Here is an 18,404-nt window from a genome sequence, read left to right on the forward strand (position 1 = left end):
TCTGCTTACTTTTTTATGCACGGCTGCCTCCGCCGCGCGGCAGTGACAGATTGTTTGAGCTGGGAGGAAAAGCCATTCCGAGCTAATTAAGCCGCCATGCCGGGCGGGATTTGCAAGCGGGGGGCTGCACAGCAGCGGCATTTGTCAGCGCTCCGGCCCCGCGTGGCTTTGATTGACACAGCCCCCCCCCGCCGCGCCGGCCCGGCGCGCTTCGACCAATAGAATTGGAGTAACCATCGGGTCGGCTTGTTTTTGATTGGCCGGGGGGTGGGGTTTGCTGGAGGGCCCCCACGTGGGGCGGGGAGGCTCCGTGTGACGTGAGGGCGAGGCGGCCATTTTGTGCCGTGGGGTGGCGGCCGCGGCGCGGCCCCTCACGCCTCCTTCCCACGCGCGGGGCTCCGCCGAGCGGGGGCGGGGGGGGGGGGCTTCTCTCCCCGCGGGGTTAAACCTCCCCACGGCGGGTGTCCCGTGTGTGTGCGTCCCCCGCAAAGACGGCCGGGCAGAGCGGCGGGAGCGTGTCACGTTAATGACATCACCCGCGTCCCTCGTCACAGCCGCTCGGACTCGGGAGGAGGCGCCGGCGGGGGGCAGGAAGGGCCGGTGCCCCCCTCCCGCCAGCACCGGGCAGGGCCGCGGCCTCCGCACATCAAAGGCGCGGGGGAGGGACGGCGGAGGAAGGGCAGCCGTCCTCCGCGCTCCTCCCGGGGCGGGCGGGCTCAGCCTGCCGGCCGTACCCACCGTTTTATCGGTATCGCGGCTGCGTGACGTGAAAACGTTGACGTGACAAAGCGGTTCTGGCTGGTTTATAGCACCTAATTGGGCCGCTTCGCCGATCTAACGACAGCTCAGAGCCGTCCTTCGCCGGCTGCGGGAGGAACCGGGAATGACCGCCCGGAGCCGCGGGCCGCGGCCTCCCGCCCTTCCCGCGGCGGGGGGAACCGAGCGGCCGCGGCGGGGCGGGTGGGCGGGGCGTGCGGGAGTGGGCGTGCCCGGGGGCGGGGCTTTGCGGGGGGGCGTGTCGCGGAGGCCAGCCCCGCCGCCGCTCTACCGCTCCATCGTTTCAGACACAAGCTGGCATTGTGACGTCGCCGCCGGCGGCGCCCAGTCAGCGTCCGCCTTCGCCCGCCCCACGTGGGCCCGCCGCCTCGCCATTGGTCGGCGCCGGAGAGGCCGCCCGGGTTTTGTTCCCCCTCCCCGCCGCCCCGCTTCGCCCGAGCGCTCTGGCGGCGGCGGCGCGGACCGCGTGCTCCGGCGCGGCCTCACTCCGCGGCGGCATCGCGGGGGCCGGGCGCGGCGGGCCCCGCTCGGCAGCGGCACCGGCGGCCTCGGGCTCCGCCCCGGCGCCCGGGACCCCCCCTCCCGCACACACCTCCCGGTTCCCCCCTCCCCGGAGCAGCGGCAGCATGGCTTGTGGAGTTACGGCGATGCCGGCTGGACGGAGCTGAACGGCCGCCCCCGGGCGGGGGAGCCGCGGCGGAGACACCGCTCGCACTTCGCATGTCCGCGGCGCCCGGGAAGTCGGATGTGTACGGCCTTCTTCCCCCCTCCTCCTCTCCTCCATGGCCGTCGTGCTCCGGCGTTAGTTCCTGGCTTTGCTTCCCCCTTCTTCTCGCAGCAGGAATACCGCGGGAGCTGCTTCCGCCGGGCTCTTTTGGTTGGGTTGTGTTGTTGTTGTTGCTTTTTTTTCTTTTTCATTTTTCTGCTGATTTTTTTTTTCTCCTTTTTTTTGTTTTTTTTTTTGTTTTTTTTTTTCCGAGAGCGGGTGCCGGAAGGGGGGGGGCCGTAAGGAAGCGGAGGACCGCGGAGCGAGGCGGCACCTGGCCCCGGCGGTTGCGGGCGGCTCGGCCGGGCTGGGCTGGGCTCCGCGGGCGCGCAACGCCTCCCGGGGTGCGGTGCTTTGCGCGGGGGAGGGGGCCGCGCAGCGAGCCGGCCCGGCCGGGCCCGCTCCCCCCTCTCTCCCCCCCCCCCGCCGCCCTCCCTCCTCCGCCCCCGCACGGACTTTCCTCTCGTCTCTTTGTTCCAGTTCTCGGCCTCTCCGGGAGCGCTCCGTGGCCGGCGGGCAGCAGCGCACGTCGCGATCGCCGTAACGAGGCACGGCGCGGCTGGCTCCAGTGACCGCGCCCCAGCCCTGCCATGTACCCCCAGGGCCGGCACCCGGTGAGTCCCGCTCCCCACCCCCCCCAATCCCCCTCCCTTCCCCCCCCGGTGCTGAGCGCCTCTCCCCGCTGCTCCCCGCAGGCTCCGCACCAGCCGGGCCAGCCGGGCTTCAAATTCACCGTGGCCGAGTCCTGCGACCGGATCAAGGACGAGTTCCAGTTCCTGCAAGCCCAGTACCACAGGTGAGCCCGGGGGGGCCGGGGCGCGGTGCGGGCAGCGCCGCTCCCCTCCCCTGCCCTGCCCTCCCCCGCCCTCCCCGCCCGCGGGGTCTCACCCCTCTGCTCTGCCCCCCCTCCCCCCCAGCCTGAAAGTGGAGTATGATAAGCTGGCGAACGAGAAGACAGAAATGCAGCGCCATTACGTTATGGTAAGAGACTTTAATCAGATTTCGGATCAGGCTGTAAATGTCATTAGCTGCTAGCCCGACCGTGCGCTGGGAAAGGGGGGGACCCCCCTACCCCCCTCCCCTCCGGAACGGGCAGCTGCCTGCCCAGGGACCCCGGCACCCCGCCGCGGTGCGGGGCAGGGAGGGGGCCTGCTGCCTGCCCTGCCTGCGCTGCCTTCCCTGCCTGCGCTGCCCGCCCTGCCCTCGCCCGCCGCACTCGGCTGGTGCCAGGGCGCAGCAGAGACCGAGGCGGCTGGAAGCGCCAGCACAAGTTTCCTGTTAACCCCTTTCTGCCGGCCCTGCAGCCCCGGGGAGGGGGGGCAGGAGAGGAGGAGCAGCAGCCCCCGGCACCGGGGGGTGTCCCCCGCGGGTGGGTGTCCGGGCTGTCCCCCCTTGCCGCTCGGGGGAGCGGGGTGAGGCCACCCCGGTGCCTTCCCAGGGCATCCCCCCCCCCCGGGGGGGGCAAATGGGCTCTTTTGTTGCTCTCTTTTTGCAAAAGTTGGGTGGCGGGGCCCCGGGGTGGGATGGCTTGTGATTGGAATGGGTTCAAGCAGGACCCAGCACCCCTGTTCCCGGCGGGGAGGAAGGGGCCGGGGTGCTCCCAGGGCTCCCAGCAGCACTGCTAGACCCAGGGGGGGGGAATAAATCCACCCCCCCAGTGAGAAACCGGGTTTTTGGCCAGACTACGGGCTGTACCTGTTCTGCCAGGGCTGTGCAGACGCTTGTCACACAGCTCTGCGCCTCTTTGTTTTTCTAAGTAGCTTAGGAGGAGAAAACAGGAGTAAAAAGGAGTGTCCTCTTGTTAAATGCATGCCAGTTAAACCCTATAAACATCTGCTTATTATAAGGTATAATTTCCTTGACTGCGAATGATTTAAGCATAGTTTTGACCGGGATGCTTTCTGGTAATGACCTTATGCAAATACCTTATGTTAAATTAATTCAAATTCTTCTTGGCTCTCTTTTTTTTTTTTTTTATTCCCCAGTACTATGAAATGTCGTATGGTTTGAATATTGAAATGCACAAACAGGTGAGTAATTTAAAGGGGGGGAAATGGTGATTGATTGATCTCCTGTTGCCCTTTTCTCAACCTGAGATAAAATAGGCCCTGATTGCACTAAATGGGGAATAAGTGCTGAAGTCGGGGATGTGACTCCAGGTGAGATCTCGTGGCCCAGCAGTTATATTGGGAACTGCAGGTTGATGGCAGCCCGGTGGGGCTTTTGCTTATATTCAGGAGAAACTTAAGTTTTGCAAAGAGTGTTTATGAGAAGAGGTGAAAATAGCCTTGCCTTCCACGCCGGGAGGTCGGTACCTGGAATAGCGCGTTCCCAGCACTCGGAAAATACTGTTATCTCCGGCGTTTTCCTCTGGTTTTGTTGTTGGTACAACGCGACTGTTTCTAAGGTCGTACCCCTGATACTTGCCGTGCTGTAGTGTGAGACTTAGAAGGGAATTATCTTCAGGGATACCGATATCTTCTGGTGTGTTGCTCAATGTCACGGATTTGTCTTTGCATCTGGAAAATGAAGCAATGCTTGGTACTCTTTCTTTTTTTTTTTTGATCTCCTCTAATATGTAACTTGCCTGAAGGAAAAATATAGAAGGCCATAGCAGAATGTGGTGTGCTACCTTGATAAGATTATAGTTAAAGAGCCTAAAGGCTGGGCACATGATGGTAAAACTTAAAGGAATAAAGTTATTATTGAGATTAGACCTGATTATTTGTGCTGCTGCTGCTTACTGGTTTTAGAAGCAGTTCTTATAATTAAGAACTTAAGGCAGATAGAAGTTGACATCAACTTTGCAATTCGCAAATCAGCCCCATTCAACTCCAAAGTGGTTTTGCTTAATAGCAGCATCGCAGCCCGAAGTAAGAAAGTGTCGTTAGCCGACTGATGAAATTCCAAGCAGCGTGTCTGTGAATCTGCCTCTCTTCCTCGCGCACACTTCCCTTTAGCTTTCTGGTACGTAGTCACAGGGTAACGAAAATAATTACTGCTTAGTCTTCAGTTTTTTTAAAAATATCTTCTTCCATGCAGATAATCCTGACTTCTTTCTCTTCGTTGCTTCTGCCTGGACAAAAGCGTCCTTGTGAGGCAGCGCTGCTTGGGGGGAGACCGGGGGGGCTGCGCAGGAGCCCGGTCCCCCGTGGCCCCCGGTCCCCCGTGCAGCTCGGGGAGACCTCGGGCACGGCTTTGCCTTGGTGCAGCCAGGAGTGCTCCTGAATGCAGAATTTCTGCTGAGGCCTCTGGTGGCCTCCTGCGAGGACCCCGTCCCTGTTTTGCACGTGTCCCGAGGGACGCGGACCCTGCGGCCTCTTTGGAAATGCTCGAGGGATTGGAGTAACGCAAGCGTCCGTGCAGGCTGCTTTCGGGAGAGGGGAATGCCTCTTACCCACCTGGGCGCTCGGTGATGGAACAGCTTCGCTCCGTGCAAACGCTGGGAGATGCTGAAATAATACAGCAGGATATTGAGCTTTTTCTCTTGATCGAAGCTTTGGAAGCAATTCCTCTTTCCCGAGATGTGCAGCGTGTTTTCCACCAGTGCATGGTCGTAACCGAAAACTGATTTGAGAGGGTTTGCACCGCAGGATGAGTGTCAGGACTCGGGGGCGAGAGCCTGTCACGGGCTCCGGCTTCGTTGGCGTGTGGATGGAGCACTCTGCCATCCGCTCCGTCTTGCGGTGTGACCACGTAGCGTGTCTTCCCCGTGGCGTTTGGCGAGGCAAAGCGTCTGGGATGGTTTCGGAGGGTAACTCGGGAGCCTCAAAACACCCAGGGGCAGTTTTCCGTGGGGCTGGTGCAGGCAGAGCCGCCGCTGCCCTCCCTGACCCGGATTTTGCAGGGTGACGGTTCCCATGCCGCGGCGTTTGCAGCCCGGGGAGGCCCTGCGTGGTCGGTGTGCCTCGCTGGGAGCTTCGCTGCCTTGCAACTCGGCGGATAAATCTTCGCCGGATGATTCCAGCCTGCGCAGAGCATCCCCCGCCTGCTGTAGTTGTTCCTGGTGACATATGCTGCGTGCCTAGTGCTGGGCTGATGGGGGAAGTTTGGGGAGGTGAAGCTGTCGTGTTCTTTAATTGACAGCAATGTGCACGGAGGAAAACAAAGCAGCCCGAGCCGCTCCCAGCGCGCTTCCAGGCGAAAACGGGAGCGGAGGGATGGGATGGGATGGAGAGCTGGGCCCCGCGCGGGTGCCCGGGGAGGCTTTCCCCCTCTTTTGGGCTGCAGCATCCCCCCGAAAGGCATCCCACCGGTGATGGCAGCGTGGTCCTGCCTGCATCTGGCTGAGGGTGGCTGGTCCTGAACAAACAAGTTTATCAGCTGACCTGTTTAGCGGTTGACTTGTGTTTATCTGCACACAATCAAGTAGACTGAAGTGCTTGAATTATTCATGCAGTGTCCTGCCCTCCAGACTTGACTGCTTGTGATTACATCTGCTTGAGACAAACATTGATGGATACTTCATCTTTAAGCAAAAGGGGATTGTCTGTCTGTGGGCTTATATAACAGATTATCTCTCCTATGCTGAATATTAAGTGTGTGCATATGTGGCCCTGTGTGGTTTCCCCCCCCCCCCCTTTCTTCTCGTTTCGTTTCTTGTTAAGAAAAAAAATGTAGTTTCATAAACAACTCCATATGCAAGGAAATATTTAGGAAGTGACTACCCACTTTGTTGCATAGAACGCAGTGAATTGCTCCTTACATCAGTCTTCCCGCTGAATGAAGCGCTCTCTTACCCGGGCTCAGCTTTCTTAAACCTGAGGCTGGGTCGGGAGTTTTCTTTTTAAACCTGAGCGAAACTCTCTTTTTAAGGTTAATTGATTTTTACAAAAGCAACTTTCGTTCCCCTCTTGTTTTGGCATTGTTTGTGTTCAGGTCTCTGTAGATAATTGCCGAATGCAGTCGGAGGGAATAACGATTCCAAAAGAAAAACTACTTGTGCGTGGGGAAACGGGACACCTCGGAGGGGAGAACCTTTGCGCTGACTTTTTTTTTTATGGCTGAGAACTCTCCGCATAAGCACTTCTTGTTTTCGTGCTTAAACACTTAATGCTTGGAACAAACCTAAACCCTCCTGACACTTCCAGGGGAAGAGAGGCGTGCTTTTTTTTTTTTCTAGAATATTCCAAGAACACAATATACTTTCTGTCATGCTCGTTAGCAAGGAGTGCCAGGTAATAATTTGCTAAATACTTCAGAAGCCAAGTAATTTGTTAGTGTGATACTCTCAGGTCTCCTAAGGTAGAAGGGAAGAGCTGTCAGCCAGCTCTCCCTTCCCTTGGCTTTGCGGGAGGCACCGGGGGTCCCGGGTGGGTTTTGGGGGTCCCGGGTGGGTTTCGGGGGTCCTGGGTGAGCTTTGCCCCCCTGCAGCCCGGGTGCTGGTGGTAATTCTGTAATGAGGGGTTGTGGCCCGCCCCTCCACACCCCCTCCCTGAATTTAATTCTCATCAGCGAAGCTCTCCACTTTGCTAATAACGATAGCAGCCACAAATAGCTTTCAACATGCCATTGACAGCCTGGTTGGAGAGAGCACTTGAAATAGTGGTAGACAGCTGAAAGTACCCATAATTGTGCGCCGGAGTGAGAACCACACTGCTCAAGGGCCTTATTTTCATGTGCTTAAAGAGACAATATCCTGGTTTCAACAAATGCTTCTGGTGCTTCACCGGTGGTGTGATTTACTCCTTGCCTTTCTCCCACCGCCCCTGCCACCCTCTTCCAGGGCTGAGGTTTGGGGGGGTACGTGCAGCGCAGGGGGAGACCTGGGGTGGCCAAGGGAGGGTTGCGGTGGTGCGGACCCGTCTCGGAAGCACCGTCCGGGTGCGTGTGGAGTGACCTGTGGTTTTGGAGCCAAGGAGAGAGCTGGGGGCTGGCAGGCGGGTGTTTCTCCCCGGGAGTCCCGTGCGAAGCGTGGGACGATGCTGATGCCGCGTTCCTGCGTCCCGTGGACCGTCACTTTGGGCACCCTACCAGCCCCATCGCCCAGAGCTTGCAGTGGCTTTAGGCTTAGGCTAAAGGATTTTAGGGTTTAGGCTTGCATTGGACAGTCTGTATAATGTTTTGCTGTGTTTCCAAGAGGAGGAAGGGTCAGCTGAGAGATGCCGTGTGTTCAGCCCCTTGTCTCCAGCCTGCATCCCGCCGTTTAAATCGATAAGCAAGGGCAGGTTGGAGTTTGGTGTGGCCCAAAGTCTCTTCTGAGACTGCATCCAAGATGGCCTGGTCTGGTGCGCTGGTGTGGCTCCTTTCAAAGCCGTGTAGGTTCATGGAGGATCTGTCCTGCGCAGGGTGCAGGTCGGGGTGCGTGTGCTTTGTGCGGGGTGTTTGGGAAGGCTGGGGGTGCTCCCCACGGAGCGGCGGCTGCGGGGTCGGTTTCTGCAAGCACCTCCGTCCCCAGAGCGTGGCTGAGCGCTGGTCCCAAAGGCTCCCGAGCACTGGGAACCCGGGAGGGGTTTGTGTCCGGTCCTGTGCCCGAGGGTGCTGGGATCAGCCCGGGGCTGCGACCCCCGGGGCAGCCATGGAGCTGGGGCAGCCCTGCAGCTCCCATTTGCTTGCTCAGCTGAGGCCAAGGCTGATATATTTTGGCACAGCGACCATCTCTGTTGCCCAGAGCAATGCCTGCGGGGTGTCGTGCCAGGGTGCAGCCTCCCCCCCGCACCCCCTTACCCTGCTTCAAGCCTGGGGCTCTGCTTGCACTCGCGCGCTTCGGGCGATTTTTAAGGTTGCTCCTTTCCACTCTGCTCTGCGTTTCCTGCGACTGACGGCCGGCAGAGTTATTTTTAAACTTCCCTCTGCCATGTCCAGGTGTAAAGACGAGCGGACGGGGGGCCGGGGCTGCTGGGGAGAGCCAGCCCCGCAGCTATTTAACACCATGCCGCCGCACGCTGCTGCAGCCGGAGCCCCTGCCCGGCTCTTGACTCGACTCCAGCAGTGGCTCTTCATGCCCTTAAGTGCTTTGGGTGCTGGTAGCGGCTCTGGCCATTTTAAGAGCGGGTGACAGGACTTGCAGCCTGTGGCCAAGCAGTCAGTCTCTTGATTTATAACCGGTGCAAATGTTTTCTCCCATTTCCCCCCCTCCCCGCTCGCAAACCACCACCCCAGAAGTGTTTCTTGTCTAGCAGCGGGTCAGATTCCTGGCAGGGATGGGGGGTGGTGGGGGATTAGTCGGGATTTCAGGTTCTCCTGACTCCTCGCCCTTTTTAACGGTGGCCGGCAGCATCCTGCTGCCTGGGCTGAGCATCCCGGGAGGCACTCCTCCCACGGGTGCCGGTGCTGGGCAGCGCGAGTGGGGCTCTCTCCTGGGGTGCCCTGTGCAGCCCCTGGGCTTTTACCCACCACGCTGGCTTGCAGCCCCCGTCTCGGCGATGCGTGCCGTGGTCCGGTGAGGATGCAGGGCGTTGGGAGGGGATGCGGAGGCTGGGATTGCCATGGCAACCTGTGGCGGGGGGGGGGGCGAATGGAGGTTTTTCTTGGCAGGAGCGGCTCGGGGGGCTCCGCTGCTCTGGGGCAAGGTGATGAATGAGCCCTGTTATGGGGAAGGTGTCGGGCATGAAACCCTCTCCTGTTCCCGGTGCGCTGGAGGATCCCCTTTTGCTCCCGATTAAACTTTTAATGGGGACAACTAGAGTTTAATATGCTGGGGAATGGGAGAAGTTAAAGTGAACAAATATTTAAAGATTATTGAATCTCATGTTAACAGGAAACCTCACAGTTGTAAACATAATATTTTGGACATCTAATATCTTCTTGCTCGCTGAATCCCACGTGGGAAGTCTCTCTCTTTGCAGAGCGCGAAGTTTTCCTTCAAATCTTTGTTGGAAGTTTGGGCAGAATTGGATTTAAATGTGGAGGCGATGGGTCGTCGTGCATCTTGTTTGTCTGGACCGTGTTAGTGCTCGACGGTGCCCAGGGAAAACTCAGCACCTTCCCTCCCTCCTCTGCGGAGGCGGCCTGTTTGGATGCTGCATTTTTGTCCTTTACACCTAAACGACCTTTGCGACACGCAGCCGGAGGGACTGCTCGTGCTGGCACCGCTGCTCTTGCCTCAGTGAGGATCGAATTTGTTCTAGAATTTGCTGGGGGCTGGCATGAAAGAGCTCGCAGGAGAAGCAACCGTGCTGGAGGAGCAATGCGCCGAGTGCTTGTTGCATCCAGAATCCAATAGGCTTCATCTGAAGGAATAAATATTTAATGGAGCTGCAGTTTATATATAATCTAATCGATGCGTCAGTGCCAAAAAGGCCTTTAAAGAGGTTTACCTATCGCTGAGCAACACGTGACCTGAGCACCGGGGTGGTTAGCGGTGGCACTGGTGCCACTTTGAAGCGGCACTCCTTTGCCGGGGCAGCTGGCGGCACGCACGGCGCCGGCCCATGCTCCTGCACCGCGCTCCTTCGGACACGGCGCTGCGCCTGGGCTCGGGTTTTGCAGTTTTAGCTTGCAGCCCAATTTTGTGGGCAGGGAGCGGTGGGTGGGCAGTGCACGTGTGTTGGGTGTTTAAAAACTTGCGCTGGCCAGAGTCCGTCCTTCTGGGAGTATCGTGCCTCCCCCAGCTGCCTGATGAGCCTCGCATCCTCGCTTTCGGGTCCATGATAATCCCGGCGGCTGCAGCACTCGTGTAGCTGTAGCCAAAGTACCTGAGTCCAAACCGTAGTCGCTTCCAGATGCCTCTGCCTTGACACGGCGCGCCAGCACGTTCCCCTGACCTCTGGACGGGCTAATAAAAGCATCAGGTGTAACCCAATCGCCGGTGCACTTTCGGAAAAGACGAAGGCCAGAAATATCCCCGTCGCTTTGAAGCCAAAACTGGCAATGCCCGCGTGAAGGTGCTGTGGGAGCAGCGAGCGGGTGGTCCGTGGGGACCCCTTGCAGCGAGTCCCCGAGCTCCGGTGGCCGTGGGGTCTCTGCGGGGTGCTTCCCTCCGGGGGGACGAGTCTAGGCTGGGGGAGATCGGGGTGCTCCTGGCATCTCCTTGCTTATGCTCATCCTGGGGCATGTTGGTTGTGCTTCTTAGGTTAGTCTTGTAGTAATGCCAGCGTGCCCCAGTCGCTACCAGCTCCTCAAAGCAATGGTTGAGTGTCTGTTGGGGTTTTTTTTTTTTCCTCCAAACTGTGATATTTGGATTTTTTTTTCTTGCAGTATTTGAGAGCAGGTGGAACTAAGAGCCCCTCTCTGGGTTGGCAACGCCCTGGGGCTAGGATTAAAAATCAGAGCTGCCGTAGGGCGCATCCTGGGATGCCTGGGGCTGAGGGGTGGGGATCAGGAGGGCGAAGCCTCGGGGTGCTGGAGGTGGGGGCGGTGATTTGGGGAGCACACGGGGGCTCTCCAAGCGGGGGTGGCTGCTGGCCATCTCAGGGAAGAGCCACCTTGCCGATAGGGAGGCTGGAGCAAGACCCGGTTAATCACTTGTGTTATTGATAACGAGCTGCTCAGGGCTGTCGGAAGGAATTTCTGGGCGTTTGATTCTGCGCCAGGGCTCAGCTCCGGCCATTGTTGCGGCGCTGAATCCTCGCGGCTGCTCGGGCCGTGTTTGAGTTGGACCAAAAGCTGTTTTAACAGCTGCCTCGGCCGGTGGAGCAGCCGGCGTTAACTCTTGGGAGCCGGGCAGCTCAGCGTGCCGAGCGGGAGCATCTGCGGGGTGCACGGTGCAGGGCAGGATGGCACCTCCCGGCACCGGGCTGCGGGCTTGCCCCAAACGCGTGCTGGGGTTATCGCTCGAGGAAAACGTTATTCCCAGTTCATGGAGATGTTGCAGAAACCACAGTTTGACAGCATAGGTTTGTTGTTAAACTCCCAAATAACGCCGTCGAGCTGACGGGTGTAAATGGTTACGGGTTAAGTTTCCCGAGTGTGATGCGAGGATGGCAAAAGGAACCCCAACAGCTTCAGTTTGGGGTGGGGAAGGACCTCGACGGCGCTGAGATCAGAGCAAGCACCCACCAGCCCTCTCTGTTGACTAAACACCCGCCGCACGGAGCGGTGTGTGCTTGCGGAGGTTTCTTCTGAAGAAACTCAACGCCTGCCAAATAAGCACCGGGATCAGAAAGCGATGGCGAGGGTCTGTCCCCACGCACGATCCCGGCTGGGCGTGCAAAACTGATTTTATGTAATCCAGCCTCTTTGGAGAGCAGTGACTGCTCTAAGGACGAGGAGCTGTGCTAGCGCCCGGCTACAAATTTTCTTGAAAGCAGGGAAATCCAGGTTTGAAGAAATGCAGGGAAGGGGACAGGGAGGGGATGCACGGTGCTGCTGCTGGGAAGCCTCGTGCAGTCTGCGGGAGGCTGCTCGGTACTTACTGTCGCTTTTTCTTCTTCCCTTTTTTCAGACAGAAATTGCTAAGAGACTGAACACGATTTTAGCCCAGATCATGCCTTTTCTGTCACAAGAGGTAAGGACGTTCTCACACCCCAGGTGGTGGATGCTGTTTCTCCTGGGGGGGTTTCCCCAGGAAGGCAGCGCTGTGCCCCTCAGGGGGGTCCCGTGAAGGGGCACGGACCTGCTCCCACCAAGCTTGTGGTTTGGGGGTGTGGGGCTGCTCTGGGATGCCCCATGAGAAACGGGGCTCATCCCACGTGCTCGTTGCAAGACCCTCGGGGTGGGGGAGAGCCAGGCCCCACGAGGGGCTTTGCTCGGCCGTGGGGGTCTGCGCCAAGCCCATGGGGCAAAAAAGGCTGCGAGGGGCTGCTCCCGCTCCTCCTGCAGCGCGGGGTCCCTGGAGCAGGGAGCTGCACTGGGGATGCTGCGCTCGTCAGCAAAATATAAACAAAAAACCGGGGTGACCAGCTCCTGCGTGGGGCTGCCGGCGGGGTGGGGGGGGTCTCGCCTCGACTCGCTGCCCCGTGCCCGGCTCTGACCTGTCCCCGCACCTCTGTCCCCGCAGCACCAACAGCAAGTCGCACAGGCTGTTGAGCGTGCCAAGCAAGTGACAATGACGGAGTTGAATGCTATCATCGGGGTACGTGGACTTCCCAATCTGCCTCTCACCGTGTGTATACCCCTTTTATTCCTATCATTTACCATAACCAGAGGCAATCCTGCGCTCAGGCGGGGTTAAAGAAGGGCAGCTCGCAGCACCCCGGCCCTCCCGAACCACCAAAACTCCCCCAATCTGGCATCGAGCAAGACGGGGGGTGGCAGCCACCGCTCGGGCAGCCCGGTCCCCCTCCACGGGTGCTAACGCAGCACCGGGGGCCTCCGCCAGCCAAATTTGATGTTCTCCGTGAGACTGGGGAGCGTTTGGGGAGTGGAGCGGGGCCGGGTCCCTGGCAGCCCTCCCAGACCCCCTGAGCCCAGGCATGTCTCTGCGTGTGCTGTTGATGTGAAATGTGCTGTAAACTTGACGGAGTTGTTGTTCCATGCATTGACTTACCTGCTCCCGTCTTACCGGGCTCTCGCTCTCTCTCTCTCTCTCTCTCTCATCTCAGGCGGTTTTTAAGACTAACAATTTTTATTGTCTCTTTAATTGATATAACAGTCTGTCCTGCAGGAAACCTGTTCTCTGTTGGAGCTCCCTTAACCCTGGGACATCAGCGTCCCCAACCAGTGTCCTGGGGAGGTGGCTCCAGAGCTCCTCTGGGTTTTGGTGTTTGTTTTCCAAAAAATACTGATTTTTACTCTTTTTGATTTGCACTTCTTTCTTAAGCTACAAGGATCTTTGTGATTCTCTGCATTTAACTTGCTTTTATATCCATTTTTATGGGTAGCATTAAGCGTAGGAATGCGCTCCGGGCTCCTGCAGCCCTTGGGGCTGAGGAAAGCCTCGGCCGTAGCCGGATCCCTCGTGGTGGGGCTTGTGCGGCGGTGGCACTTGGGAAGCAGTCTGGGCACGGGAGTACGTCTTGTCGGGTCCGCGCTGGGGTGGCAGGCAGCACCATGCAGCTGCCTGGCCTCCTGCCTGCTGCTGCCTGCACCTCGCACCTTCCCAGCGGGCTGGGGGAACTGGTGCATCCGGGGCAGAGACAGCGAGGGAGATGCTCGGCTCTGAGCTGCTTTAAGCCGCAGCCGGGAGCCCAGGCAGCTAGAGGCAGATATTGGAATTCAATTAAGGTAAATGAGCAGGGCCCGTGACCCCCATTTTCAAGGTAATTGCTCCCTCGGATCAGAGCGAGTGTCGTCCTGTGATTAAGCAGCCGGCCATTTAATCGCTTTGCCTGACAAACTTTCAGGCGGCAGGAGTTACGGGCAGCCGGGAGAGCACGGAGCCGAGCCGGGCGAGTGCTGGGGCAGGACGGGCAGCGGGGAGCATCTCCTCCCGCTGCGCCTTGCCGAGGGAGGGACGCGGGGTGGCTGCTGGCGGGAGGGTGGCGAGCGATGCCACGCGCTCGGGTGGCTTGAAGAGGAGGGCAGAGCTCGTCTCCGAGATGTGCCGCACGCTCCGGGCAGACGCGGAGCTGTTTTGGGTCGCGGGTCCGTGCTGCTCGGCGGCTGCTGCGCCTGCTCCGGTGCCCCCCGAGACGTGAAACCGAGAGGGCTTTGGGTTTTCTTTTTTTTTCCAGCAAACAGAATTTCTCCCCTTTGTGTGCGCACGGGGGTTTGTTATTGTAGGGTTGCTCGTGTGGGGCAGATCGCTTGTGTTGTGTTTGTTCTTCTCGAGTGGAAGAGGGCAGCGCGGACCCACCCCCTGTGTCCCACGGGGACGGGTGGCTCTGCTGTCCCCGGCCATGCCTTGCAGCAGGAGAAGGCGACTCTATTTATAAACTGCACCAGCGTCTTGGTGCAGGTGCTGCAAACAAAATCGACACACACAAAAAACCCGCACCAAATCATTAAAACCTTTTTTTTTTTTTTTGCCCCTTTTGAGGTCAAGAACTGTTAATTTTATGCATCTAGGCCATTGTCTCACAGTTCCTCTGCTTCAGGCTTCTGTGAAATTGAGCCCTTGATTTGGTTATAGCTCTGGAAATGATTAGACTACTTTACTAAATTTAACGCAAGTGGTGAACTTAAGTGGTGAACCATTAAATCAGTTAACAAAGGCATGAAGCATGATGTACATAATCCAATTAAAAACACTCTACATACGAGATATTCCTTGCCAGCCTTTCTCATAAATTGTAACCTCCTTCATATCTTAACCATATTTGTCTGGCACATGCTGAGGGACCCCAGGAGGAAAACATCTCTGTGTCTGCACATCTCCAACCAGCTCCTCTCGCCTGGCCGTGCCGGGGGGCTGGGCGATGCTGGTGTCCCCATCGTCACCCGGGGCTGGGTTTGCAGTGCCTTCGTCCCCAGCCCCTTGCTGCAGGCTGATGTCCCTGGGCCCTGCAGGGACGTCCGTCCAGTTTGGGGTCCTGCCAGCAGATGGGAAGCCCCACTGCAGCATCCTGAGTGGGTCTGAGCTTGCCCTTCAACGAGGGTACGTTGGAGAGGTGTCAGGAGGGTCCTGGCCCCGGAAGGCTGCCCCAAGCCCTCGCGCGTACCGCACCGTGTGAATGGCCTTGTCGGGCAGGGCTGGGATCCTGCTCGGAGGTGAGCACCCTGTCTCGTCCCTGCCACCGGCTGAGGTGTGGGTGCAGAGGTGTTTTTTGGGTGGCGAAGGTGGCCGAAGAGCTCCTGCAGCCTGTCCTTCCCTGGGCTGTTTGTAACAAGCCCCCACATGATGTGTTTTTTAAAAACAACCTTTTTCAGGGAAGGAGATAAGGGGCAGGGGAGGGAAGGTTGGGCTTTTCAACAGAGAAGACGCCGAGCAAGCAGCATCGCTGAGCTCCGCTGCATCCCTCTGCGTCGTGGAGCCCCAGGCGGGTTTTATCCCCCTCCGTGGAGTCTCCAGGACACGATTCCCGAGGGACGTCCATCGGCCGCTCCTTGGGCTGACACGTGCAAACACGGCGGAGCGATGCAGCCGGGAAGGATGGCAGAGGCGGCTGCGGGGAGCTGCAGGCGGAGCCTGGGGATCCTCCAGCATCCGTGCGGGGACGTGCGCTGGGCTCGTCGGCTCATCATCTTCTTGCCACGGGAGTGACCCGGCCAGGGCATGGCTCCTTCCAGCGGTGCCGGGATGGAGGTCTGCAGCCCCGAGATGCCGTCTTCACTACCCCATGGAGCTGCGGGCAGCCCAGCCCCGACGCCGGACAGAGGGACGAGGCTTCAAACCAGAGCTGCCTGGCGAGGAGACTTTCCAAATGGATTCTGCTCACCAGTTCCTGCCTGCCAAAGGGGAGAAAAACACCTTTACGCCTTATCTCAGGCTGCAGCGGGATGTTCTGTCTTCACATTCGTTTCCACTCCCCTGCGCTGGAGTGGGGCTGCTGCAGGGTGGCTCAGACCCCGCGGGGCCAGTCCCACGCAGCTCACTGAGCCGTTGGATGGATGTATTTGCTGGCAGCTTAAAAAAAAACGGAAGAAACCAGCAGTTTTCTGCTCCGCTGGAGGGTGAGGCTCAGGGTGGTGATTCTTCCTGCCTTCCCTGCTCTGCCCCAACTGGGTGCCGCCGCATTTGCTCGCGGTGGAGCTACGTTGTCTCCTGGGGCCGTGCCAAGGCTGGGACTCCACCGACATCGCGGGGCTGGAGTGTTGCTGCGTGGACCCAGGGTGCCCGTGAGACCGTCCCCCCTCTTTGCTGGGGCTCCTGCTGCTGCGGGGGGTTGTCACCCCGGGGTAGAAAGCTCCCGGGAGGAGCGTTATGCCACGCTGATATTTCTGCCCACCGTGGAAGTCGGAGATTGCCGAGGATAAGGCATCGGATCTCTGTGCATCGCGGCCTCCAGGGATGGACACTGCTGGAAAGCTTGCGAGAGAGGAGTATACCACGCTGGAAAACCATCAGCGGCCATTCTCCAGGGTGATGCTGTGATATAATGGCCAGCCCTGCCTCTGACTTAAATGGGTGGAAATCATGTGAGGCTGGGACTGTAAAGAGCCTCATTGATTTCAGCAAGAGCCGAGGCTCTGTTCCTCTCGCTTTGGCGTTGGAGGGATTGATCTCTGTACGTGTGTGTGGCGAGGAGGCAGGGACTGTGCTCCCTGCTGTGGAGGGATACACCGGCACGGTGCTGGCACCAGCGGGGCAGAGCCCCTGGGGCTGGGGACCCCCCGTGCGCCCCTCGCCCTGCCACCAAGCTCTCCTTGCACCGCTGCTGTGGGGACCCCTCTTCCAATGGAGGCCCTGAGGATGCTCCCCCCTCTCTGCCCTGTGGCTGGAGCAGCCCAGCGGAAGCCAAAAGCTCCTGCTTTTTGAGGACACAGTGATTTATGCTTTTCCTATAACAGCACTGCGGAGGCCTAATTGCCTTCTCGATTTGGCTTCTGCCACAGCTGAGACCTCTGCGCTGCCCGGAAGAAGCTGCTTTTTAAGATAATGCATCTCCTCTGCCTGAAACTGCAGCTACTGCCTTTCACATCTGACTCGGGGTTGCATCCTGGCTGGGGATTTCCCTCTCCCCTCGCACAAGGCTTAGAAACCAGAGCCTGGCAGGTGTAGGGCACCCACCTGCTGTGGGTCGCCCACCCGTTTTCCTTGCACCCAGCTCTGCTCCGGGCAGCAAGAAGCGGCTCGGTCCCGCTGTGCCCATCAGCATGTGACAGCAAGTCACCCCTTCCTGCTACCCCCTAAAATAGGTCCTTTAGTCGGGAGGTGGGTGGAACTGGTGCTTCCCCTGAAGACGTGGCCTCAGTGCGGGGTTTTTTTCCGAAAAGCTGCATCCTGGCTCCTGCAGCCGGGCTGCGGGGGCTGGCGGGGTGTTTGCAGGGTGCACCGAGGGGTGCGCAGGGTGTGGGGTACGCACCGAGGGCTCTGCAGGGTGCCCCTGCCCCTGGCCGTGCTGGGGCTGTGGGTCCGTGCACCACGGGCACGCACGAGGCTGCAGGCTGGGGGGCACCGAGCCTCGCTGGATGGCAGGAGGAGAACTTTTGAAGTGCACCTCCCGTGCACGACTGGGTCGAGCTGTGCCCTGTGCAAAGCTGAGTGCGGGACCCCTCAGGCTAAACCCACTTCACCCGCTTTCCCAGTGTGTTTTGTGAGCTGCGGGCTGCGTCGCGGTGACTGGTGCTGCCCTGTCGGGCTGTACTTGGGGTGTCATCCCCCTCGCCACCCCTGTCGGGCTGTACTTGGGGTGTCACCCCCCTCGCCACCCCTGTCGGGCTGTACTTGGGGTGTCACCCCAGTGCTGCAGAGCATGAGCCGGTTTGGGGGCACCTGGGTGCATCCCCTTGCAGCTCTGGGGAAGATGTGCTGGAAATTTCCTTGATGCAAGTGTTGGAAATTTAGGGTCCCCCATACCTGGGAGGTATTTTTGGTGTATTCCTGCTGTGGTTTGAGCTGAGCCGCGCCGTGCCGGCACGGCAGGAGCCCCTCGCTCCTTGGCTGTCGTGGTGCAGGGCTGGGACTGAGCCCCTTTGAACCTTGCAGGATCAGCCCCCCCTCGCCAGGGTGTGGGTCGGTGGTCCATCCGCTCACCGTGCCGCAGGATCCTTCCCACGCAGCCCGCCTTGCTAGAAAGCTGCCCGGTCTGCTGACCACTTCTGCCGTGCTTGGCGGCACCAGGGAGGGAGAAAACCTGATCCGAGCTGGTCGCGGGGACCCGGGGGAGGTGTGGGGGGCTCCGAGGCTTGGGTGTCCCCCCCAGCCCCTGATTCCTGCTGGAGGCCAGTTGCCCAAATGCACCTCTCACTGGCAGCTAATTGGGTGCTGCTCGAGGTGGCCGTGGGTGCAGGCAGGAGGGTCGGAAACACAAGTGCCAGCTCCCAGACCCTCCTGGCTGGACCGCTGCCCTCCTTGGGGTGGAGGAGCCGTGGGAGTGGTGGCCTGGGGCTCTTGGGAGTGACACCACCGAGGACAGACTGTTGACCGATAGCAACTCGGACTTGAGCTTGTTTTCTTCAAGTTTGTGTATGAAATGGAAGCGCAGGGGATGCGTTTGGT

The 18,404-nt window shown here is 59.3% G+C and overlaps 1 protein-coding gene across 9 annotated transcripts in view; it reads left to right on the forward strand.

Annotated features, from left to right (window-relative positions):
- Positions 1–1,207: 1,207 nt before the first annotated feature.
- Positions 1,208–18,404, forward strand: part of TLE3 (TLE family member 3, transcriptional corepressor) — a 30,558-nt gene continuing 13,361 nt past the window's right edge. For 4 of the 9 annotated variants that reach the window (XM_072869388.1, XM_072869390.1, XM_072869392.1 and 1 more), the window contains exons 1-7: positions 1,208–1,526; positions 2,024–2,157; positions 2,239–2,339; positions 2,461–2,524; positions 3,529–3,573; positions 11,868–11,930; positions 12,423–12,527. In XM_072869388.1, coding sequence (XP_072725489.1) covers positions 2,134–2,157; positions 2,239–2,339; positions 2,461–2,524; positions 3,529–3,573; positions 11,868–11,930; positions 12,423–12,527 — 402 coding nt within the window. In that variant the 5' untranslated portion in view covers positions 1,208–1,526; positions 2,024–2,133. Of the gene's footprint in view, positions 1,579–2,023; positions 2,158–2,238; positions 2,340–2,460; positions 2,525–3,528; positions 3,574–11,867; positions 11,931–12,422; positions 12,528–18,404 lie in introns of all 9 variants that reach the window. The other 5 variants (XM_072869393.1, XM_072869395.1, XM_072869394.1 and 2 more) reach the window with 2 other exon arrangements.

This window comes from Ciconia boyciana, chromosome 8 (assembly GCF_034638445.1).
Source record: "Ciconia boyciana chromosome 8, ASM3463844v1, whole genome shotgun sequence".
Lineage (NCBI taxonomy): Eukaryota > Metazoa > Chordata > Aves > Ciconiiformes > Ciconiidae > Ciconia > Ciconia boyciana.